We start from the raw sequence: 23,902 nt of genomic DNA, 5'->3' as shown, positions 1-23,902 counted from the left end.
GGTAAGCAGCTTACCTGCCCGCCACCCCCGTTGCCGGGGGCGCGTAACAGGGGTCACTCCGCGCGCAGTGCGCTCACGAAAGGGGTGGGGCTCACCCTGGTTGATATAGACAGCAGGACGGTGGCCATGGAAGTCGGAACCCGCTAAGGAGTGTGTAACAACCCACCTGCCGAATCAACTAGCCCTGAAAATGGATGGCGCTGGAGCGTCGGGCCCATATACCCGGCCGTCGCCGGCAGCGAGACGCGCTTGGAGGTGCGCTCAGCGCGGCTCCCATATGATTGCGCACTGGTGTGCGTCTGGGTCGTGACAGCGTGGCACGCGAATGTCTGTGCTGCATTGGATCAGTCTCCTTTCTTTAACAGGCAAAAGCTTTATAACCTCACTAATGCCTTGCATCGTCTATATTAAATATATAACAACGGGCGGGTGCGGGCGGGTGCGGTTCTGATCAAATGTTACATCGGGTGGATGGCGGATGGTTGACGACTTTCTGATGCGGTTGCGGATGAAATAATTGCCTATCCGCGCATCTCTAGTGTATATATATTTATGTAGTTATAGTCTATAAATATTTATACGTGGTTATAGTGTATGTATATTTATATGTGGTTATAGTGTATATATATTTATATTTATTTATTTATTATATGTGGTTATAGTCTATAAATATTTATACGTGGTTATAGTATATATATATATTTATAAGTGGTTATAGTGTATATATATTTATATGTGGTTATAGTGAATATATATTTATATGTGGTTATAGTGAATATATATTTATATGTGGTTATAGTGTATATATATTTATATGTGGTTATAGTGTATATATATTTATATGTGGTTATAGTGTATATATATTTATATGTGGTTATAGTATATACATATTTATATGTGGTTATAGTGTATATATATTTATACGTGGTTATAGTGTATATATATTTATATGTGGTTATAGTGTATATATATTTATATGTGGTTATAGTGTATATATATTTATACGTGGTTATCGTATATATATATTTATATGTGGTTATAGTTTATATATATTTATATGTGGTTATAGTGTATATATATATTTATACGTGGTTATAGTGTATATATATTTATACGTGGTTATAGTGTATATATATTTTTATGTGGTTATCGTATATACATATTTATATGTGGTTATAGTGTATATATATTTATATGTGGTTATAGTGTATTTATATTTATATTTATTTATTTATTATATGTGGTTATAGTCTATAAATATTTATACGTGGTTATAGTGTATATATATTTATATGTGGTTATAGTGTATATATATTTATACGTGGTTATCGTATATATATATTTATATGTGGTTATAGTCTATATATATTTATACGTGGTTATAATGTATATATATTTATACGTGGTTATAGTGTATGTATATTTTTATGTGGTTATAGTGTATATATATTTATATGTGGTTATAGTGTATATATATTTATATTTATTTATTTATTATATGTGGTTATAGTCTATAAATATTTATACGTGGTTATAGTGTATATATATTTATATGTGGTTATAGTGTATATATATTTATACGTGGTCATCGTATATATATATTTATACGTGGTTATAGTGTATATATATTTATATGTGGTTATAGTGTATATATATTTATATGTGGTGATAGTGTATATATATTTATACGTGGTTATAGTCTATATATATTTATATGTGGTTATAGTGTATATATATTTATATGTGGTTATAGTGTATATATATTTATACGTGGTTATCGTATATATATATTTATATGTGGTTATAGTCTATATATATTTATACGTGGTTATAATGTATATATATTTATACGTGGTTATAGTGTATGTATATTTTTATGTGGTTATAGTGTATATATATTTATATGTGGTTATAGTGTATATATATTTATATTTATTTATTTATTATATGTGGTTATAGTCTATAAATATTTATACGTGGTTATAGTGTATATATATTTATATGTGGTTATAGTGTATATATATTTATACGTGGTCATCGTATATATATATTTATACGTGGTTATAGTGTATATATATTTATATGTGGTTATAGTGTATATATATTTATATGTGGTGATAGTGTATATATATTTATATGTGGTTATAGTGTATATATATTTATATGTGGTTATAGTGTATATATATTTATACGTGGTTATAGTCTATATATATTTATATGTGGTTATAGTGTATATATACTTATATGTGTATACACCCCCCCCCCGTCCCCATTTTTTGTAAATATTGTTTTTCAAATCACCTGACATGCATACTGTGTATATGTACATCATTTATCCATCTTTTAATGTAATTTGTTATATACATGTTACAGGTTATATATCTTTTATTATTGACTGTATCAAATGTGATGAATATTTAATGGACCACAATGGAAACAAGCCTTTTGGCTTTTTGTGGCGTCCATTTGCCTTTTTAAAGCATTGCATGGATTACATTCTTTAACATGTCAATAAACTTCTCAATCAATCAATCAATCAATAATGTCATGGCTGTCTTGAGTTTCCAATCATCGGCTGTGGTCCTGAAGTGATGTGCAGAAAATCTTACTTTGGTGTTGGGCTTCATGGCCGCCTTGAGCAGCTCCAGATTGGTACAATCCACCAAAGTGATGTGCAGCCCGAACTCTGCAGCGACTCTTTGGAAGTAGCGATTGGTTCCTGAGTTGGCAAAGTGACAACATCTTCAACGTCAAAGCAGAACATCTCGTGCATGCAGGCTGAGCTCACCTCCGTAAACATCATCCATGCAGATGATGCCGTCTCCTGCTTTCAGCATGTGAGTGATGGTGACTGTTGCTGCCAGACCTGAAGCCACCGCCAGACCTGCAGCACACAAACTTCTCGTCCAGTTCACTCTTAAAACTAGAGCTGAAACCATTCCTCCAGTAACTCCAGTAATTCCATTACAAAATATACTCCGGGAATTTTTGCTGCCTCGAGGCGTTGCTAAGTTTTTTTTACGCCACTTCGCCTCGTTTAGTAAACAGTAGTGAAAGCTGAAAAGTATGAAAATGAAAAATATGAGCATGTACAATACTCAATACTTGGTTGGAGCTCCTTTTGCCTCAATTACTGCGTTAATGCGGCGTGGCATGGAGTCCATGAGTTTCTGGCACTGCTCAGGTGTTATGAGAGCCCAGGTTGCTCTGATAGTGGCCTTCAACTCTTCTGCGTTTTTGGGTCTGGCATTCTGCATCTTCCTTTTCACAATACCCCACAGATTTTCTATGGGGCTAAGGTCAGGGGAGTTGGCGGGCCAATTTAGAACAGAAATACCATGGTCCGTAAACCAGGCACGGGTAGATTTTGCGCTGTGTGCAGGCGCCAAGTCCTGTTGGAACTTGAATTCTCCATCTCCATAGAGCAGGTCAGCAGCAGGAAGCATGAAGTGCTCTAAAACTTGCTGGTAGACGGCTGCGTTGACCCTGGATCTCAGGAAACAGAGTGGACCGACACCAGCAGATGACATGGCACCCCAAACCATCACTGATGGTGGAAACTTTACACTAGACTTCAGGCAACGTGGATCCTGTGCCTCTCCTGTCTTCCTCCAGACTCTGGGACCTCGATTTCCAAAGGAAATTCAAAATTTGCATGGTTGGGTGATGGTTTGGGGTGCCATGTCATCTGCTGGTGTCGGTCCACTCTGTTTCCTGAGATCCAGGGTCAACGCAGCCGTCTACCAGCAAGTTTTAGAGCACGTCATGCTTCCTGCTGCTGACCTGCTCTATGGAGATGGAGATTTCAAGTTCCAACAGGACTTGGCGCCTGCACACAGCGCAAAATCTACCCGTGCCTGGTTTACGGACCATGGTATTTCTGTTCTAAATTGGCCCGCCAACTCCCCTGACCTTAGCCCCATAGAAAATCTGTGGGGTATTGTGAAAAGGAAGATGCAGAATGCCAGACCCAAAAACGCAGAAGAGTTGAAGGCCACTATCAGAGCAACCTGGGCTCTCATAACACCTGAGCAGTGCCAGAAACTCATCGACTCCATGCCACGCCGCATTAACGCAGTAATTGAGGCAAAAGGAGCTCCAACCAAGTATTGAGTATTGTACATGCTCATATTTTTCATTTTCATACTTTTCAGTTGGCCAACATTTCTAAAAATCCCTTTTTTGTATTAGCCTTAAGTAATATTCTAATTTTGTGACACACGGAATTTTGGATTTTCATTTGTTGCCACTTCAAATCATCAAAATTAAATGAAATAAACATTTGAATGCATCAGTCTGTGTGCAATGAATAAATATAATGTACAAGTTACACCTTTTGAATGCAATTACTGAAATAAATCAAGTTTATCAAAATATTCTAATTTACTGGCTTTTACCTGTATATATATATATATATCTACATCCTGAAAATATGCAAACAAAACTGTGTTTAGATAATTGATACTTCAAACTTGCATAAATATAACATGAATATAACATAACTTGGCTTCTGAGAGCTTCAAAATGTAATGAATAAAATGCTAAAGTTGTTGATAAACAAGCAATTTTTTAAATAATTAAATATGGTCATTTTAAATGAATTATTATGATAATTTAAAATGTATTATTTCAAATATGTTTATTTTAAAGTACCGGTATAATTCAATGGCTGGATGTAATAAGGAGTCAGAAAAAATACCAAAAAAAAAAATACAATTAATTTTGATGTTTTTAGCAAAATATAGTTAAAATGTATTTATTTATTTATTTATTTTTTTAATTAATAAATATTTATTTTTAGGTAAGATAAACATAATAATACAATTTATCTCTAGTCTGGATGATTTAGTTCTTGTCACCCTGTTGGCCTCCCGTCGTGGAAAAAAGGCTGTCCTCACTCAGGTCCACATGGAGCTGGAGGGGGCGGCTGAAAATCGGGAGATTTTCGGGAAAATATTTGTCCCGGGAGGTTTTCGGGAGAGGCGCTGAATTTCGGGAGTCTCCCGGAAAATTCGGGAGTGTTGGCAAGTATGCCGACATAACTCGCAATGGCAGACGCCGCAGAAAGCAGAGGACAAGAGCCATAGCAAAACGAGAAGCGACAAACGTTGTCTCAGGCAGTGTTTTTCAACCACTGTGCCGTGACATACAGTCTGGTGTGCCGTGGGAGATGATCTAATTTCACCTAATTGGGTTAAAAATATTTTTTGCACACAAGTAATTATTAATCTGTCAATAATGTGTTGTTGAGTGTCGGTGCGGTCTAGAGCTCGGCAGAGTAACTGTGTAATACTCTTCCATATCAGTAGGTGGCAGCAGGTAGCTAATTGCTTTGTAGATGTCGGAAACGCGTCGTGTCATGATCACAATATGCGGACGACAGCGGAAAGCAGTGTGCAGGTAAAAAGGTATCTTATGCTTAAATCAAAAATAAACAAAAAGGTGAGTGCCGCTAAGAAAAGGCATTGAAGCTTAGGGATGGCTATGCAAAACTGAACTGGCTGCAAAGTAAGGCTGAAACGACGCGTCGACGTAGTCGACGTCATCGGTTACGTAAATACGTCGACGCCGTTTTTGTGCGTCGGCGCGTCGTATATTTACGTCACACTACTGTCATGGCGGAGCGCAAAGCAGACGATGCGAGCGAGGGGAAAAAGCACGCCAAAAGTAGTCAAAAGTGTGGGAGTATTTCAATAAACGGCCTAATAATGTTGTTGTATGCACACTGTGTCGAGCGGAAATGGCCTATCATAGCAGCACAACGGCTATGAAAGAACATTTGAAAAGAAAACCGACAGCGTTCTTGCCATCACCATCAACTAGTCAATCGTCCGCGTGAGTATACGTTGTCATCATTACACAAAAACATGAATGTGTCATTTGTATCTGCGTTGTAAATTCATAAACTAAAGCACCGTTTCGCTCTGAGAGGCGCGTTTGGCGTGCCTGTTCAGTGTTTACAAAGACTCGCTCCTCTTTAACGCTGTGGAGAGGCGGGGCCGGCGAGCGAGCGGCGAGGTGGGGCGCGCCGGGAGCGACGCCGCAATCCTGCCCAGGTGCGCGATCCGCGCACCTGGGCACGATCATCCAATCTCCTCTCGCTGAAGAAAAGGGGAGCAGCAGAGAGAGAGGGAAGAGAGACTGGAAGGAGCCAGAGTGAAGCTGACGTGGAGCGAGAGAAGAGGAGAGCCAGAGACAGAGGACGACGAGCGAGCGAGGAAGAGGAGCCGAAAAGCGAGGAAAGAAAGAGAAAAGAGTTGGAAGAGAAAAGACTTTGTGTAAAATTAAAAGATTGTAAACCTGACAAAGCCGTCTGGCGTTCAGTCTGTCGGTCCTGAAAGAACCCCACGGCACAAGACGTGTCACAAACGCTAACGTTAATTAGTTGTGCAAATACCTTTTACAACATTAACAGTTACATATACTATGTACAAACCAACAATTAACTTTCACTTTAATCATACTATCATTGTTGTGTTATTAAGCAAAATAAGCAATACTTTTACTTTTGTTGAAATGTTTACACTGTACACTTTTTTGTATTGGATGTTTAGCTTTATTTTTGCACATTTTAGCAAATAAGCAATACTTTTACTTTTGTTGAAATGTTTACACGGTTACAGAATATTTCCGTTTTGTACTTTTTTGTATTGGATGTTTATCTTTATTTTTGCACATTTTAAAGCAAAATAAGCAATACTTTTAATTTTGAAATGCTTATACTATTGCAGAATATTAAGATTTGCACTGGATGTTTACTTTTATATTTGCACATTAAAAAGCAAATAAGCTACTTTTAATTTTGTTAAATGTTAAAAGTTTTAAATGTTTACATTGTTACAGAATATTTTGTCATGTTGTTGTCAATGTTGACTGAGTGGCCATACTTTTTTTTTTGTAAATAAAAGCCATGCCTTTTGAAAAAACTGGCCTACATTTATTTTTTCCTCTTCATTTTAAATTAAAAAAATAATCGGTAAAAGGAAAAATAATCTATAGATTAATCGAAAAAAATAATCTATAGATTAACCGATTAATCGAAAAAATAATCTATAGATTAATCGATAGAAAAATAATCGTTAGCTGCAGCCCTACTGCAAAGTAAACAAAAACACAAATATGCTGGACGACAGCAAAGACTTACAGCGTGTGGAGCAGAGACGGCGTCCACAAAGTGCACCCGAACATGACATGACAATCAATGTCCCCACAAAGAAGGATAGCATCCGCACAATTTAAATAGTCTGGATTGCGAAAACAAAGCAGGTGTGGGGAATATCGCTCAAAAGGAAGACATGAAACTTCTAAAAGGAAAATACCAACAAAACAGGAAAAAGCCACCAAAATAGGAGCGCAAGACAAGAAGTAAAACACTACACACAGGAAAACAGCAAAAAAAGTCCAAATAAGTGAGGGTGTGATGTGACAGGTGGTGACAGTACACCTACTTTGAGACAAGAGCTATAGTGATGCATGCTTGCTTATGGTCTAAAGCAGGGGTCGGCAACCCGCGGCTCCGGAGCCGCATGCGGCTCTTTGATCACTCTGATGCGGCTCAGCAGCTTACTTGCTGAACTCCCCAATTTTCCCGTGAGACTTCCGGATTTCAGTGCCCCTCTCAGAAAACTCCCGGGATTAATATTCACCGATTTTCACCCTTACAGCTATAATAAGGGCGTGCCATGATGGTACAACATTTGGCGCCCTCTACAATCTGTATTAATAGCGTGCCAGCCCGACACTTTTTATACAATATACATCTTCTGTTTAAACACGTACGTGACAGCAAGGCATACTTGGTCAACAAGCACACAGGTTAGACTGACGGTGACCATATACCGTATTTTCCGCACCATTAGCCGCACCTAAAAACCACAAATTTACTCAAAAGCTGACAGTGCGGCTTTTAACCCGGTGCGCTTTATATATGGATTAATATTAAGATTCATTTTCATAAAGTTTCGATCTCGCAACTTCGGTAAACAGCCGCCATCTTTTTTCCCGGTAGAACAGGAAGCGCTTCTTCTTCTACGCAAGCAACCGCCAAGGTAAGCACCCGCCCCCATAGAACAGGAAGCGCTTCTTCTTCTACTCTAAGCAACCACCCGCCCCCGGAAGAAGAAGAAAAAACGCGCGGATATCACCGTACGTTTCATTTCCTTTGTGTGTTTACATCTGTAAAGACCACAAAATGGCTCCTACTAAGCGACAAGGATCCGGTTCATGAAAAGACGCAATCTCTCCATCCGCACATGGATTACTACCGTATTTCACAGCAACTGATATTCCTGTGAACCGCACTGTGGATACAACGGGAGCACGTACGGTGAATATTCGCACCACAGGGAATGAGAAGTCATCCTTCACTGTGGTTCTAGCTTGCCATGCTAATGGCCAGAAACTTCCACCCATGGTGATATTCAAAAGGAAGACCTTGCCAAAAGAGACCTTTCCAGCCGGCGTCATCATAAAAGCTAACTCGAAGGGATGGATGAAGAAAAGATGAGCGAGTGGTTAAGGTAAGTTTAAGTTTACGCGAAGAGGCCGGGTGGCTTTTTTCACGCAGCTCTGTCCATGTTGATATACGTATGTTTGTGATTGCACATTTGCGTACATTTTGGGAGTGAACAGAGTTGTTAGAACGCTGGTTTTTAATATATTATTAAAGTTTGACTGACCTATCTGACTGTTTTTTTGACATTCCTTTAGCGCAGTTAGATGCGGCTTATAACACGGGGCGGCTTATAGGTGGACAAAGTTTTGAAATATGCCGTTCATTGAAGGCGCGGCTTTTAACCCAGGGCGCCTTATGGTGCGGAAAATACGGTATTGTGTCTAACTGGGGCTGCTGAAATTACCCCCCTTCCTTCAGCAGCAGCCTCAGTGATGTAACCAGGGACTTCCCAAATAAATAGAGGAGCACGTGGGCTGTGCCTTAGAGCGTGGTGGGGGATTATAACTGAGCGTGCAGTCCCAAGCGTCTCTCCTCATTGAGCTAAATTGAACTCTGTCTCTGCATGATTCCTTGCTTCTTGTCTGTTTAATAGATGTCATCAGTGTTTGAACCTGACAGTAAAATAAATGTTATTCATTATGATAACCAGGATGTGTTCTCTCACTTCCGCCAAGTCATCAAATGCCGCCAACAGGTGTTGAAAACTAGCAACGCTATCCGAGCTGTCGTGCGAAAGCAGTCGTGCAAAGATATTTGGGTTATTTAAGTCATGCAACCACATGCTACACATGCAAGCTTGCACTTGCACTTGCACCCGCTATAGACTCTGTAGAATGTAAGAGTTCCAAGTCCTTGTCCACAGTTGGTCGCACTTGTGTGCCAAGTTCCTGTCAGCCATATTGGTTCTGAATATGAAGTTGCACATTTCAAATGCAGTATTAAAGGCACTACCTAATCCACTTTTTATGTTGGATATAATGAAAACTCTTCTTATTGTTTTATTTTTGATACTAAGAATATATTTGGAGAAAGTGTACTTGTTCAAACACTGAAGTTTACCTGTTCAAACACTGAAGTCGAGACGCTCATACACTGAAGTCTACTCGTTCATACACTCGAGTCGACACGTTCAAACACTCAAGTCGACACGTTCAAACACTCCAGTCGACACGTTCAAACACTCGAGTCGACACGTTCAAACACTCGAGTCGACACGTTCAAACACTGAAGTCTACACGTTCAAACACTGAAGTCTACACGTTCAAACACTGAAGTCTACACGTTCAAACACTGAAGTCTACACGTTCAAACACTAAAGTCTACACGTTCAAACACTAAAGTCTACTTGTTCATACCGGTACACTGAAGTCTACTTGTTCAAACACTGAAGTCTACTTGTTCAAACACTGAAGTCTACACGTTCAAACACTGAAGTCTACACGTTCAAACACTGAAGTCTACACGTTCAAACACTGAAGTCTACACGTTCAAACACTGAAGTCTACACGTTCAAACACTGAAGTCTACACGTTCAAACACTGAAGTCTACTTGTTCATACCGGTACACTGAAGTCTACTTGTTCAAACACTGAAGTCTACACGTTCAAACACTGAAGTCTACACGTTCAAACACTGAAGTCTACACGTTCAAACACTGAAGTCTACCTGTTCAAACACTGAAGTCTACCTGTTCAAACACTGAAGTCTACCTGTTCAAACACTGAAGTCTACCTGTTCAAACACTGAAGTCTACCTGTTTAAACACTGAAGTCTACCTGTTCAAACACTGAAGTCTACTTGTTCAAACACTGAAGTCTACACATTCAAACACTGAAGTCTACACATTCAAACACTGAAGTCTACCTGTTCAAACACTGAAGTCTACACGTTCAAACACTGAACATCCTGTAGAAATGTTAAATATCAGAATGTCACCTTTACAATTCAAGGTTTCGTTGTGCTGCTATGAAAGTCAACTTCCCTCCAGATCACATTGTATGAAGATTGTTTCAGAATGTGAACATTTGAGCGTCAAAGAACGGATTGTGGTTGACCATGGAGGTCCTACTGCAGTATTTACTTACAGTACTTGGCCCCGTCCAGTGCCGCGACAGCCTTCTCAAGACAGTTCCTTGTCGGGTTTCCACTGCGACTGTACTCAAAGCCCTGGATAGAAACATCCTCATGAGCGATCGGCACGTTACCTCAGCCCGGTTTTGGTATGTTGACGTAAAAAAAAAAGGCCAATACCGACTCATAACTGCAACAGAACTACATCAGCAGATGCAACATGTACACATAAAATACCAGTGAATTAAAAATAATAAATAGTAATAAGTTTGCTAAGGAGCACTGCTCACAAGGCCACGCCCCCTTTCCCTCCTTGCAGTGCTTATCTGCTTTTTTTTAACGGGAATTCCAGATTTTGTCCTTCTTTCCCGAAGTCTTCCTCCCGTTTTGGGAGTTTTGGCTTCGACAGCGAGTCGCACGACAAATCTCCATTTGCAAAACTTGCCGGGTGAGCGCCACGAGTTTCATGATCCGTCATTCAATCGAATAAGGTGACAGAGATGGATGGACCACGAAGGCCACAGAAAAGAAATCGCTGACAAATACGAGATGATTATATAAGTCAAGAAGGCGAGGCAGCAGCTCACACATTCTCATACTTTCTGCAACAACCAGGAAGAAATTATGTCGACCAAACGTCTCAACTATAATCTACGTGAAGGAGCTCAGAATTGCAATGTTGACAATATTGTATATTTCATATCAATATTGAGAAATCGTCGATGTAGATTGTTGCAAATTGAGAACAGGAAGTGAAGATACAGGTAAAAGCCAGTAAATTAGAATATTTTGAAAAACTTGATTTATTTCAGTCATTGCATTCAAAAGGTGTAACTTGTACATTATATTTATTCATTGCACACAGACTGATGCATTCAAATGTTTATTTCATTTAATTTTGATGATTTGAAGTGGCAACGAATGAAAATCCAAAATTCCGTGTGTCACAAAATTAGAATATTACTTAAGGCTAATACAAAAAAGGGATTTTTAGAAATGTTGGCCAACTGAAAAGTATGAAAATGAAAAATATGAGCATGTACAATACTCAATACTTGGTTGGAGCTCCTTTTGCCTCAATTACTGCGTTAATGCGGCGTGGCATGGAGTCCATGAGTTTCTGGCACTGCTCAGGTGTTATGAGAGCCCAGGTTGCTCTGATAGTGGCCTTCAACTCTTCTGCGTTTTTGGGTCTGGCATTCTGCATCTTCCTTTTCACAATACCCCACAGATTTTCTATGGGGCTAAGGTCAGGGGAGTTGGCGGGCCAATTTAGAACAGAAATACCATGGTCCGTAAACCAGGCACGGGTAGATTTTGCGCTGTGTGCAGGCGCCAAGTCCTGTTGGAACTTGAAATCTCCATCTCCATAGAGCAGGTCAGCAGCAGGAAGCATGAAGTGCTCTAAAACTTGCTGGTAGACGGCTGCGTTGACCCTGGATCTCAGGAAACAGAGTGGACCGACACCAGCAGATGACATGGCACCCCAAACCATCACTGATGGTGGAAACTTTACACTAGACTTCAGGCAACGTGGATCCTGTGCCTCTCCTGTCTTCCTCCAGACTCTGGGACCTCGATTTCCAAAGGAAATGCAAAATTTGCATGGTTGGGTGATGGTTTGGGGTGCCATGTCATCTGCTGGTGTCGGTCCACTCTGTTTCCTGAGATCCAGGGTCAACGCAGCCGTCTACCAGCAAGTTTTAGAGCACTTCATGCTTCCTGCTGCTGACCTGCTCTATGGAGATGGAGATTTCAAGTTCCAACAGGACTTGGCGCCTGCACACAGCGCACAATCTACCCGTGCCTGGTTTACGGACCATGGTATTTCTGTTCTAAATTGGCCCGCCAACTCCCCTGACCTTAGCCCCATAGAAAATCTGTGGGGTATTGTGAAAAGGAAGATGCAGAATACCGGACCCAAAAACGCAGAAGAGTTGAAGGCCACTATCAGAGCAACCTGGGCTCTCATAACACCTGAGCAGTGCCAGAAACTCATCGACTCCATGCCACGCCGCATTAACGCAGTAATTGAGGCAAAAGGAGCTCCAACCAAGTATTGAGTATTGTACATGCTCATATTTTTCATTTTCATACTTTTCAGTTGGCCAACATTTCTAAAAATCCCTTTTTTGTATTAGCCTTAAGTAATATTCTAATTTTGTGACACACGGAATTTTGGATTTTCATTTGTTGCCACTTCAAATCATCAAAATTAAATGAAATAAACATTTGAATGCATCAGTCTGTGTGCAATGAATAAATATAATGTACAAGTTACACCTTTTGAATGAAATTACTGAAATAAATCAAGTTTTTCAAAATATTCTAATTTACTGGCTTTTACCTGTATGTGTCAGTGATTGCTATGAAGTAGAATTAAATCTTCCTACTCCTTTTCAGACATGTTAAGAGAAATGAAAACGAGTCAAATCGGTGACGTGTCACATTGGAACTTTGTACATGTTCCACATAAACTTCAACCAACCAATATTTTATGGTTCCTCACGAGGAAACCCTAAAAGTGTTATAAACATAAAGTGTCATAAAAGTGTATAAAATGTAGTAGATGAGTTATTGTGATGCAGAGGTGGGTAGTAACGCGCTACATTTACTCCGTTACATCTACTTGAGTAACTTTTGGGATAAATTGTACTTCTAAGAGTAGTTTTAATGCAACATACTTTTACTTTTACTTGAGTATATTTATAGAGAAGAAACGCTACTTTTACTCCGCTACTTTTATCTACATTCAGCTCGCTACTCGCTACTAATTTTTATCGATCTGTTAATGCACGCTTTGTTTGTTTTGGTCTGTCAGACAGACCTTCAAAGTGCCTGCCTTACTGGTGACGTTTCACTTCGTTCCACCAATCAGATGCAGTCACTGGTGACGTTGGACCAATCAAACAGAGCCAGGCGGTCACATGACCTGACTTAAACAAGTTGAAAAACTTATTGGGGTGTTACCATTTAGTGGTCAATTGTACAGAATATGTACTGTACTGTGCAATCTACTAATAAAAGTTTCAATCAATCAATCAAAAGTGTGAAGGAAAAAAAGACCCTTTTTTATTTCAACCGTACATCCCGTCAAAAGCCTAAAGACTGACTGCACAGTTCCTGTCTTCACAATAAAAGTGCCGCTCCATCGCGCCTGCGCTTTCAAAACAAGAGTCTCCGAAAGCCAGCGCAAACAAGCTAGCAAGCTACGGAGTTTGCCGCCAATGTATTTCTTGTAAAGTGTATAAAAACGAATATGGAAGCTGGACAAATAAGATGCCAAAAACCAACCACTTTCATGTGGTATTAGACAGAAAGGAGGAACTTTTTTTCTCCTCCATTTGAAAACGTGGACGTTATCATCACTACTGTCTGTTTCCAATCAATGCAAGTCATCAGAATCAGGTAATACACCAACTTATATACTTGTTTTCATGAAAGAAAGGAATCTATATGTGTTAAACATGCATGTATATTCATTAAAACACCATTAACATGTAAACAAAAACGGCAAAATAAATAAATATAAATGATATACTGTATATATCAATGTATGTATATATATATATATATATATATATATATATATATATATATATATATATATATATATATATATACATACATACATTGATATATACAGTATATAATTTATATTTATTTATTTTGCCGTTTTTGTTTACATGTTAATGATATGTGTGTGTATGTTACTCAGTACTTGAGTAGTTTTTTCACAACATACTTTCTACTTTTACTCAAGTAAATATTTGGGTGACTACTCCTTACTTTTACTTGAGTAATAAATCTCTAAAGTAACAGTACTCTTACTTGAGTACAATTTCTGGCTACTCTACCCACCTCTGCTAATAATGTTGTTGTATACACACTGTGTCGAGCGGAAATGGCCTATCATAGCAGCACAACGGCAGCGTTCTTGCCATCACCATCAACTAGTCAATCGTCCGCGTGAGTATACGTTGTCATCATTACACAAAAACATGAATGTGTCATTTGTATCTGCGTTGTAAATTCATAAACTAAAGCACCGTTTCGCTCTGAGAGGAGCGTTTGGCGGGCCTGTTCAGTGTTTACAAAGACGCGCTCCTCTTTAACGCTAACGTTAATTAGTTGTGCAAATACCTTTTACAACATTAACAATTACGTATACTATGTACAAACGAACAATTAACTTTCACTTTAATCATACTATCATTGTTGTGTTATTAAGCAAAATAAGCAAAAGTTTTACTTTTGTTGAAATGTTTACACTGTTGTTACAGAATATTTCGTTTTACACTTTTTTGTATTGGATGTTTATCTTTATTTTTGCACATTTTAGCGAATAAGCAATACTTTTACTTTTGTTGAAATGTTTACACTGTTGTTACAGAATATTTCCGTTTTGCACTTTTTTGAATTGGATGTTTATCTTTATTTTTGCACATTTTAAAGCAAAATAAGCAATACTTTTACTTTTGAAATGCTTATACTATTGCAGAATATTAAGATTTGCACTGGATGTTTACATTTATATTTGCACATTAAAAGCAAATAAGCTACTTTTAATTTTGTTAAATGTTTACATTGTTACAGAATATTTTGTCATGTTGTTGTCAATGTTGACTGAGTGGCCATATTTTTTTTTTTTGTAAATAAAAGCCATGCCTTTTGAAAAAACTGGCCTACATTTATTTTTTCCATCTTCATATTAAATAAAAAAAATTATCGGTAAAAGGAAAAATAATCTATAGATTAATCGAAAAAATAATCTATAGATTAACCGATTAATCGAAAAAAATAATCTATAGATTAATCGATAGAAAAATAATCGTTAGCTGCAGCCTTATACATGTTATACATAAACTTCAACCAACCAATATTTTATGGTTCCTCAGGAGGAAACCCTACAAGTGTTATAACCATAAAGTGTCATAAAAGTGTATAAAATGTAGTAGATGAGTTATTGTGATGTAGACAAATGTCATATTTTCCCAGGAGAATGAGAAATAAAATGTTGATGCTCCTCTTAGATACACGTAATAAAGGTGTTTGATGATAAATTAAACACATTACGTCACTACTGGTGCCACCTTTCCTACAAAATAATGTTCAAAAACAACTTAAAGTCTTGTCCAGATGTTTACTGACGTATAATATTCATGTTAAATAACGTTTACTGCAAATTAATATTATTCCAAATATCGTCCTCCTGGACTAGAAATGATCGGTATCAGTATCGGCCTTGAAAAAACCATCTCGAGTGATCCCTAATTAAAACAACGTTGTTGAAGAATGTGTCTTCTATAAGTAACCGATGGTATTTTTGACGGAGCTGTAATGATTGCAAGACATGTTGCGCAACGTTCACTGAGAATCCTTAAAGTACTGAAGACATTTCTTATGGTCCGCCGTCATAAAAAAAAGGAGCATGAAGGCAATTAAATTTAAGTGCTTGAAAGAAGCAGTTAGACCGAGGAACATCGTGTTCAGTCTCGCACAACGTGATCCAAAAAGGAGTATGGAGATGCTAAAACTTCCTGTCTCAGCATGAAAGAATGCTTTGTGGGCTGCCTGTGTACAAACCCCAAAAGCAGTGAAGTTGCCACGTTGTGTAAATGGTAAAAATCATTTTCAACTTATATTCAATTGAATAGACTGCAAAGACAAGATACTTCATGTTCACACTGAGAAACTTTGTTATTTTTTTGCAAATATTAGCTCATTTGGAATTTGATGCCTGCAACATGTTTAAAAAAAAGCTGGCACAAGTGGCAAAAAAGACAGAAAGTTGAGGAATGCTAATCACACACTTATTTGGAACATCCCACAGGTGACAAGGCTAATTGGGAACAGGTGGGTGCCATGGTTGGGTATAAAAGCAGCCTCCATGAAATGCTCAGTCATTCACACACAAGGATTGGGCGACCACTTTGTCATTTAGTCAAATTGTTTAAGAACAACATTTCTCAAGCAGCTATTGCAAGGAATTTAGGGATTTCACCATCTACGCTCCGTAATATCATCAAAAGGATCTGGAGAAATCACTGCACGTAAGCGTAATGAACATTGAATGACCGTGACCATGGATCCTTCAGGCGGTGCTGCATCAATAAGCGACATCAGTGTGTGAAGGATATCACCACATGGGCTCAGGAGTACTTCAGAAAACCGCTGTCAGTAACTAGAGTTGGTCGCTACTAAGGCTGAAACGACGCGTCGACATAGTCGACGTCATCGGTTACGTAAATACGTCGACGCCGTTTTTGTGCGTCGGCGCGTCGCATATTTACGTCACACTACTGTCATGGCGGAGCGCAAAGCAGACGATGCGAGCGAGGGGGAAAAAGCACGCCAAAAGTCGTCAAAAGTGTCGGAGTATTTCAATAAACGGCCTAATAATGTTGTTGTATGCACACTGTGTCGAGCGGAAATGGCCTATCATAGCAGCACAACGGCTATGAACGAACATTTGAAAAGAAAACCCCCGACAGCGTTCTTGCCATCGCCATCAACAAGTCAATCGTCCGCGTGCGTATACGTTGTCATCATTACACAAAAACATGAATGTGTCATTTGTATCTGCGTTGTAAATTCATAAACTAAAGCACCGTTTGCTCTGAGAGGCGCGTTTGGCGTGCCTGTTCAGTGTTTACAAAGACGCGCTCCTCTTTAACGCTGTGGAGAGGCGGCGGCGGCGAGCGAGCGGCGAGGCGGGGCGCGCCGGGAGCGACGCCGCAAGAGACAGGGGACGACGAGCGAGCGAGGAAGAGGAGCTGAAAAGCGAGGAAAGAAAGAGAAAAGAGTTGGAAGAGAAAAGACTTTGTGTAAAAGATTGTAAACCTGGCAAAGCCGTCTGGCGTTCAGTCTGTCGGTCCTGAAAGAACCCCACGGCACAAGACGTGTCACAAACGCTAACGTTAATTAGTTGTGCAAATACCTTTTACAACATTAACAGTTACATATACTATGTACAAACCAACAATTAACTTTCACTTTAATCATACTATCATTGTTGTGTTATTAAGCAAAATAAGCAATACTTTTACTTTTGTTGAAATGTTTACACTGTACACTTTTTTTGTATTGGATGTTTAGCTTTATTTTTGCACATTTTAGCTAATAAGCAATACTTTTACTTTTGTTGAAATGTTTATACTTGTTACAGAATATTTCCGTTTTGCACTTTTTTGTATTGGATGTTTATCTTTATTTTTGCACATTTTAAAGCAAAATAAGCAATACTTTTACTTTTTAAATGCTTATACTATTCCAGAATATTAAGATTTGCACTGGATGTTTACTTTTATATTTGCACATTAAAAAGCAAATAAGCTACTTTTAATTTTGTTAAATGTTAAAAGTTTTAAATGTTTACATTGTTACAGAATATTTTGTCATGTTGTTGTCAATGTTGACTGAGTGGTCATACTTTTTTTTTTTTGTAAATAAAAGCCATGCCTTTTGAAAAAACTGGCCTACATTTATTTTTTCCTCTTCATTTTAAATTTAAAAAAAATCGGTAAAAGGAAAAATAATCTATAGATTAATCGAAAAAAATAATCTATAGCTTAACCGATTAATCGAAAAAATAATCTATAGATTAATCGATAGAAAAATAATCGTTAGCTGCAGCCCTAGTCGCTACATCTCTAAGTGCAAGTTAAAACTCTACTATGCAAAGCCAAAGCCATTTATCAACAACACCCAGAAATGCCGCCGGCTTCACTGGGGACCGAGCTCATCTAAGATGGACTGATGCAAAGTGGAAAAGTGTTCTGCGGTCTGACGAGTCCACATTTCAAATTGTTTTTTGAAAACTGTGGACGTCCAAAGAGGAAAAGAACCATGCGGACTGTTCTAGGCAGTATCTGTGATGGTATGGGGGTGTATTAGTGCCCAAGACATGGGTAACTTACACATCTGTGAAGGCACCATTAATGATGAAAGGTACATACAGCTTTTGGAGCAACATATGTTGCCATCCAAGCAGCGTCTGCTTATTTCAGCAAGACAATGCCAAGCCAGGTGTTACAACAGCGTGGCTTCATAGTAAAAGAGTGCGGGTACTAGACTGGCCTGCCTGTAGTCCAGACCTGTCTCACATTGAAAATGCTGAAGGCTAAAATATGAGAAGGGAGACTGTTGAACAACTTAAGCTGTACATCAAGCAAGAATGGGAAAGAATTCCACTTCAAAAATGTGTCTCCTCAGTTCCCAAACCTTTACTGAGTCTTGTTAAAAGGAAAAGCCATGTAACACAGTCTTAAAAATGCCCCTGTGACAACTTTTTTGCAATGTGTTGCTGCCATTAAATTCTAAGTTCATGATTATTTGCAAAAAATAAGAAAGTTTCTCAGTGTGAACATGAAATATCTTGTCTTTGCAGTCTATTCAATTGAATATAAATTGAAAAGGAGTTGTTGTATTCTCTTTTTATTTACCATTTACACAACGTGACAACTTCACTGCTTTTGTGCTACAACATATTGAGAGTGGGTCTTTTTCAAAGGTTGCACACAGTTAGGTTTTTTGGTCAAAAAGTCGGGATTTTTTTTGTCAAAAAATCGGGATTTTTTTCTGAATGTCAAAAAATCTGGATTTTTTTCTAAGTGTCTTAAAATTTGGGATTTTTCTGTCAAAAAGTCAGGATTTTTTCTGTCAAAAAGTCGGGATTTTTTCTAAGTGTCAAAAAGTCGGGATTTCTTTTAAGTGTCAAAAAGTTGACTTTCTTTTAAGTGTCAAAAAGTCGGGGTTTTAAGTGTCAATAAATCGGGATTTTTTCTAAGTGTCAAAAAGTCTGGATTTTTTTCGAAGTGACAAAAAGTCTGGATTTTTTCTAAGTGTCAAAAAGTTGGGATTTTTTTCTAAGTGACAAAAAGTCTGGATTTTTTTCTAAGTGTCAAAAAGTCGGGAATTCTTTTAGGTGTCAAAAAGTTGTATTTTTTTCTAAGTGTCAAAAAGACTGGATTTCTTTAGGTGTCAAAAAGTCGGGATGTTTTCTAAGTGTCAAAAAGTCTGGATTTTTTTCTAAGTGTCAAAAAGTCGGGAATTCTTTAAGTGTCAAAAAGTCGGGAATTCTTTAAGTGTCAAAAAGTCGGGAATTCTTTAAGTGTCAAAAAGTCTGGATTTCTTTTAAGTATCAAAAAGTTGTTTTTTTCCAAGTGTCAAAAAGTCGGGATTTTTTTCCAAGTGTCAAAAAGTCGGGATTTTTTTCTAAGTGTCAAAAAGTCGGGATTTCTTTTAAGTGTCAAAAAGTTGACTTTCTTTTAAGTGTCAAAAAGTCGGGATTTCTTTTAAGTGTCAAAAAGTCTGGGTTTTAAGTGTCAATAAATCGGGATTTTTTTCTAAGTGTCAAAAAGTCTGGATTTTTTTCGAAGTGACAAAAAGTCTGGATTTTTTCTAAGTGTCAAAAAGTTGGGATTTTTTTCTAAGTGACAAAAAGTCTGGATTTTTTTCTAAGTGTCAAAAAGTCGGGAATTCTTTTAAGTGTCAAAAAGTTTTTTTTTTTTCTAAGTGTCAAAAAGACTGGATTTCTTTAGGTGTCAAAAAGTCGGGATGTTTTCTAAGTGTCAAAAAGTCTGGATTTTTTTCTAAGTGTCAAAAAGTCGGGAATTCTTTAAGTGTCAAAAAGTCGGGAATTCTTTAAGTGTCAAAAAGTCTGGATTTCTTTTAAGTGTCAAAAAGTCGGGATTTCTTTTAAGTGTCAAAAAGTTGACTTTTAAGTGTCAAAAAGTCGGGATTTCTTTTAAGTGTCAAAAAGTCGGGGTTTTAAGTGTCAATAAATCGGGATTTTTTCTAAGTGTCAAAAAGTTGGGATTTTTTTCTAAGTGACAAAAAGTCTGGATTTTTTTCTAAGTGTCAAAAAGTCGGGAATTCTTTTAAGTGTCAAAAAGTTTCTCAGTGTGAACATGAAATATCTTGTCTTTGCAGTCTATTCAATTGAATATAAGTTGAAAAGGAGTTGTATTCTCTTTTTATTTACCATTTACACAAGGTGACAACTTCACTGCTTTTGTGCTACAACATATTGAGAGTGGGTCTTTTTCAAAGGTTGCACACAGTTAGGTTGATCATGACTTCACTTGGTGGTTAGAAGATCCTTGAGAACTGAGCCATGTGTGCAGACGCCAGCTGATACGAGGACTGCACAGGAAACATAATAGGCCTTCACAAGCATGCCAGTTTAAAGCTTTATTTACCTTCCTATGCTACTGTACGGAGTCTTTGATTCATTTTGTACAATTTTCCATTTTGTCTACTATTTGTGCACGTTCCTTTTTGAAGTTGTTCCTGATTTGTTGTTGTCGATGGATCGACCACAGCTGGGACCATTTAAGTGCATCCTCATGGAAAATTGCTCACTGACGAAGACATTTTCTAACTGTGTTTAATAGTTTGTATTCAAATGATTAGAAGCTGGTCTTGCTTATACTTTAAGTACACCGCTTTTATTTTTTTGACCTTTAACAATAAGTCAAAGTGGTGGTTTGGGGAACATGTAACTTTTTGGGTCAGTCATTGACTTCCAAGTTGACAGGTAATGTGTAAGGTAAAGGACCTCTGTGAAGTTGGCCCCGCCTCCAAACTTGTCCAGCTCGTTTGTGTTGCAACATGTCTTTGTGTAACTACTCTTAGTTTGATGTTATTAACGTTTCAATATTCATAACCAGCACACCCACCTTGTCAAAACCTCCCCAAACCACTTACAGTCCTTTGTGCTAAGACAAATCCCTGGACTAATTATCGAAAAACTATAACAGTTAAACAAAACTTTTTGCAGCGAAAAACGATATGGACAAGTTTGGGGAGATTTGGACAAGGTTTTAAGAGGGCCAAAAATGTTTGCAACACAATGGCGGGCATTTCCCCATTTCATCGCCGACATGGTCTCACAAGGACCCCGACTTAAACAAGTGGAAAAACTTATTGGGGTGTTACCATTTAGTGGTCAATTGTACGGAATATGTACTGTACTGTGCAACCTACTAATAAAAGTCTCAATCAATCAATCAATCAATGTAGTTTCTCTTTGAATATCCTTCTTGAAAATGGCCTTGCAAATATATATCTGAAAACCTAATCAACGTTTTGTTCTCCTTCTTTGTGGGTCAACACTTCCTGCTATGACAAGTGAGTGTCCAATCACAGTCTCGTTAACATCAGGCTACCGAGATGTCAAAAAGTCGGGATTTTTCTGTGAAAGAGTTCGGATTTTTTCTAAGTTTCAAAATGTCAGGATTTTTTCGAAAGTCTCAGAAAGTTGGGATTTCTTTTAAGTGTCAATAAATCGGGATTTTTTTCGAGGTGTCAAAAAATTGGGATTTTTTTGTAAGTGTCAAAAAGTCGGGAATTCTTTTAAGTGTCAAAAAGTTGTTGTTTTTTCCAAGTGTCAAAAAGTCTGGATTTCTTTTAAGTGTGAAAAAGTCGGGGTTTCTTTTAAGTATCAAAAAGTTGTTTTTTTTCTAAGTGTCAAAAAGTGGGGATTTTTTCTAAGTGTCAAAAAGTTGGGATTTTTTTCTAAGTGTCAAAAAGTTGGGATTTTTTTTCTAAGTGTCAAAAAGTCGGGATTTCTTTTAAGTGTCAAAAAGTCGGGGTTTTTTTAAGTGTCAAAAAGTCGGGATTTCTTTTAAATGTCAAAAAGTCGGGGTTTTAAGTGTCAATAAATCGGGATTTTTTCTAAGTGTCAAAAAGTCGGGATTTTTTTCTAAGTGACAAAAAGTCTTGATTTTTTCCAAGTGTCAAAAAGTCTGGATTTTTTTCTAAGTGACAAAAAGTCGGAAATTCTTTTAAGTGTCAAAAAGTTGTTGTTTTTTTTTAAGTGTCAAAAAGTCTGGATTTCTTTTAAGTGTCAAAAAGTCTGGATTTCTTTTAAGTGTCAAAAAGTTGGGGTTTCTTTTAAGTGTCAAAAAGTTGGGGTTTCTTTTAAGTGTCAAAAAATACGGATTTTTTTCTAGGTGTCAAAAAATTGGGATTTTTTTTCTAAGTGTGAAAAAGTCAGGATTTTTTCTAAGTGTGAAAAAGTCGGGGTTTCTTTTAAATGTCAAAAAGTCGGAATTTTTTCTAAGTGTCAAAAAGTCTGGATTTTTTTTAAGTGTCAAAAAGTAGGGAATTATTTTAAGTATCAAAACAATTTTTTTTCCAAGTGTCAATAAGTCGGGATTTTTTCTAAGTGTCAAAAATTGGGGATTTTTTTCTAAGTGTCAAAAAGTGGGGATTTTTTTCTAAGTGTCAAAAAGTGGGGATTTCTTTTAAGTGTCAAAAAGTTGGGTTTCTTTTAAGTGTCAAAAAGTCGGGATTTCTTTTAAGTGTCAAAAAGTCGGGGTTTTAAGTGTCAATAAATCGGGATTTTTTCTAAGTGTCAAAAAGTCGGGATTTTTTTCGAAGTGACAAAAAGTCTGGATTTTTTCTAAGTGTCAAAAAGTCGGGATTTTTTTTTAAGTGTCAAAAAGTCGGGAATTCTTTTAAGTGTCAAAAAGTTGGGGTTTTTTCCAAGTGTCAAAAAGTCTGGATTTCTTTTAAGTGTGAAAAAGTCGGGATTTCTTTTAAGTGTGAAAAAGTCGGGATTTCTTTAAGTGTGAAAAAGTCTGGATTTTTTTTAAGTGTGAAAAAGTCGGGGTTTCTTTTAAGTGTCAAAAAGTCGGAATTTTTTCTAAGTGTCAAAAAGTCTGGATTTTTTTTAAGTGTCAAAAAGTAGGGAATTCTTTTAAGTATCAAAAAAATTTTTTTTGCCAAGTGTCAATAAGTCGGGATTTTTTCTAAGTGTCAAAAAGTGGGGATTTTTTTCTAAGTGTCAAAAAGTGGGGATTTCTTTTAAGTGTCAAAAAGTGGGGATTTCTTTTAAGTGTCAAAAAGTTGGGTTTCTTTTAAGTGTCAAAAAGTTGGGTTTCTTTTAAGTGTCAAAAAGTCGGGATTTCTTTTAAGTGTCAAAAAGTCGGGGTTTTAAGTGTCATTAAATCGGGATTTTTTCTAAGTGTCAAAAAGTCGGGATTTTTTTCCAAGTGACAAAAAGTCTGGATTTTTTCTAAGTGTCAAAAAGTCTGGATTTTTTTCTAAGTGTCAAAAAGTCTGGAATTCTTTTAAGTGTCAAAAAGTCGGGGTTTTAAGTGTCAATAAATCGGGATTTTTTCTAAGTACCAAAAAGTCGGGATTTTTTTCGAAGTGACCAAAAGTCTGGATTTTTTTCTAAGTGTCAAAAAGTTGGGTTTCTTTTAAGTGTCAATAAGTCGGGATTTTTTCTAAGTGTCAAAAAGTGGGGATTTTTTTCTAAGTGTCAAAAAGTCAGGATTTCTTTTAAGTGTCAAAAAGTCGGGTTTCTTTTAAGTGTCAAAAAGTCGGGATTTCTTTTAAGTGTCAAAAAGTCGGGGTTTTAAGTGT

The 23,902-nt window shown here is 37.4% G+C and overlaps 1 protein-coding gene across 1 annotated transcript in view; it reads right to left on the bottom strand.

The window, feature by feature from the left end:
- Positions 1-23,902, bottom strand: part of LOC133616734 (cystathionine gamma-lyase-like) — a 64,585-nt gene that overhangs the window by 38,166 nt on the left and 2,517 nt on the right. The window contains exons 2-4 of the mRNA XM_061976316.1: positions 10,540-10,621; positions 2,789-2,884; positions 2,610-2,719 (exon numbers count right to left, since the gene is read on the bottom strand). Of these exons, the coding sequence (XP_061832300.1) occupies positions 2,610-2,719; positions 2,789-2,884; positions 10,540-10,621 (288 nt within the window). The remainder of the gene's footprint in view (positions 1-2,609; positions 2,720-2,788; positions 2,885-10,539; positions 10,622-23,902) is intronic.

The sequence above is a fragment of the Nerophis lumbriciformis genome, linkage group LG14 (genome assembly GCF_033978685.3).
Source record: "Nerophis lumbriciformis linkage group LG14, RoL_Nlum_v2.1, whole genome shotgun sequence".
In the NCBI taxonomy this organism is placed as follows: domain Eukaryota; kingdom Metazoa; phylum Chordata; class Actinopteri; order Syngnathiformes; family Syngnathidae; genus Nerophis; species Nerophis lumbriciformis.
Note: the sequence above shows the minus strand (reverse complement) of the source record. Positions and strands in the feature narration are given on the sequence as shown.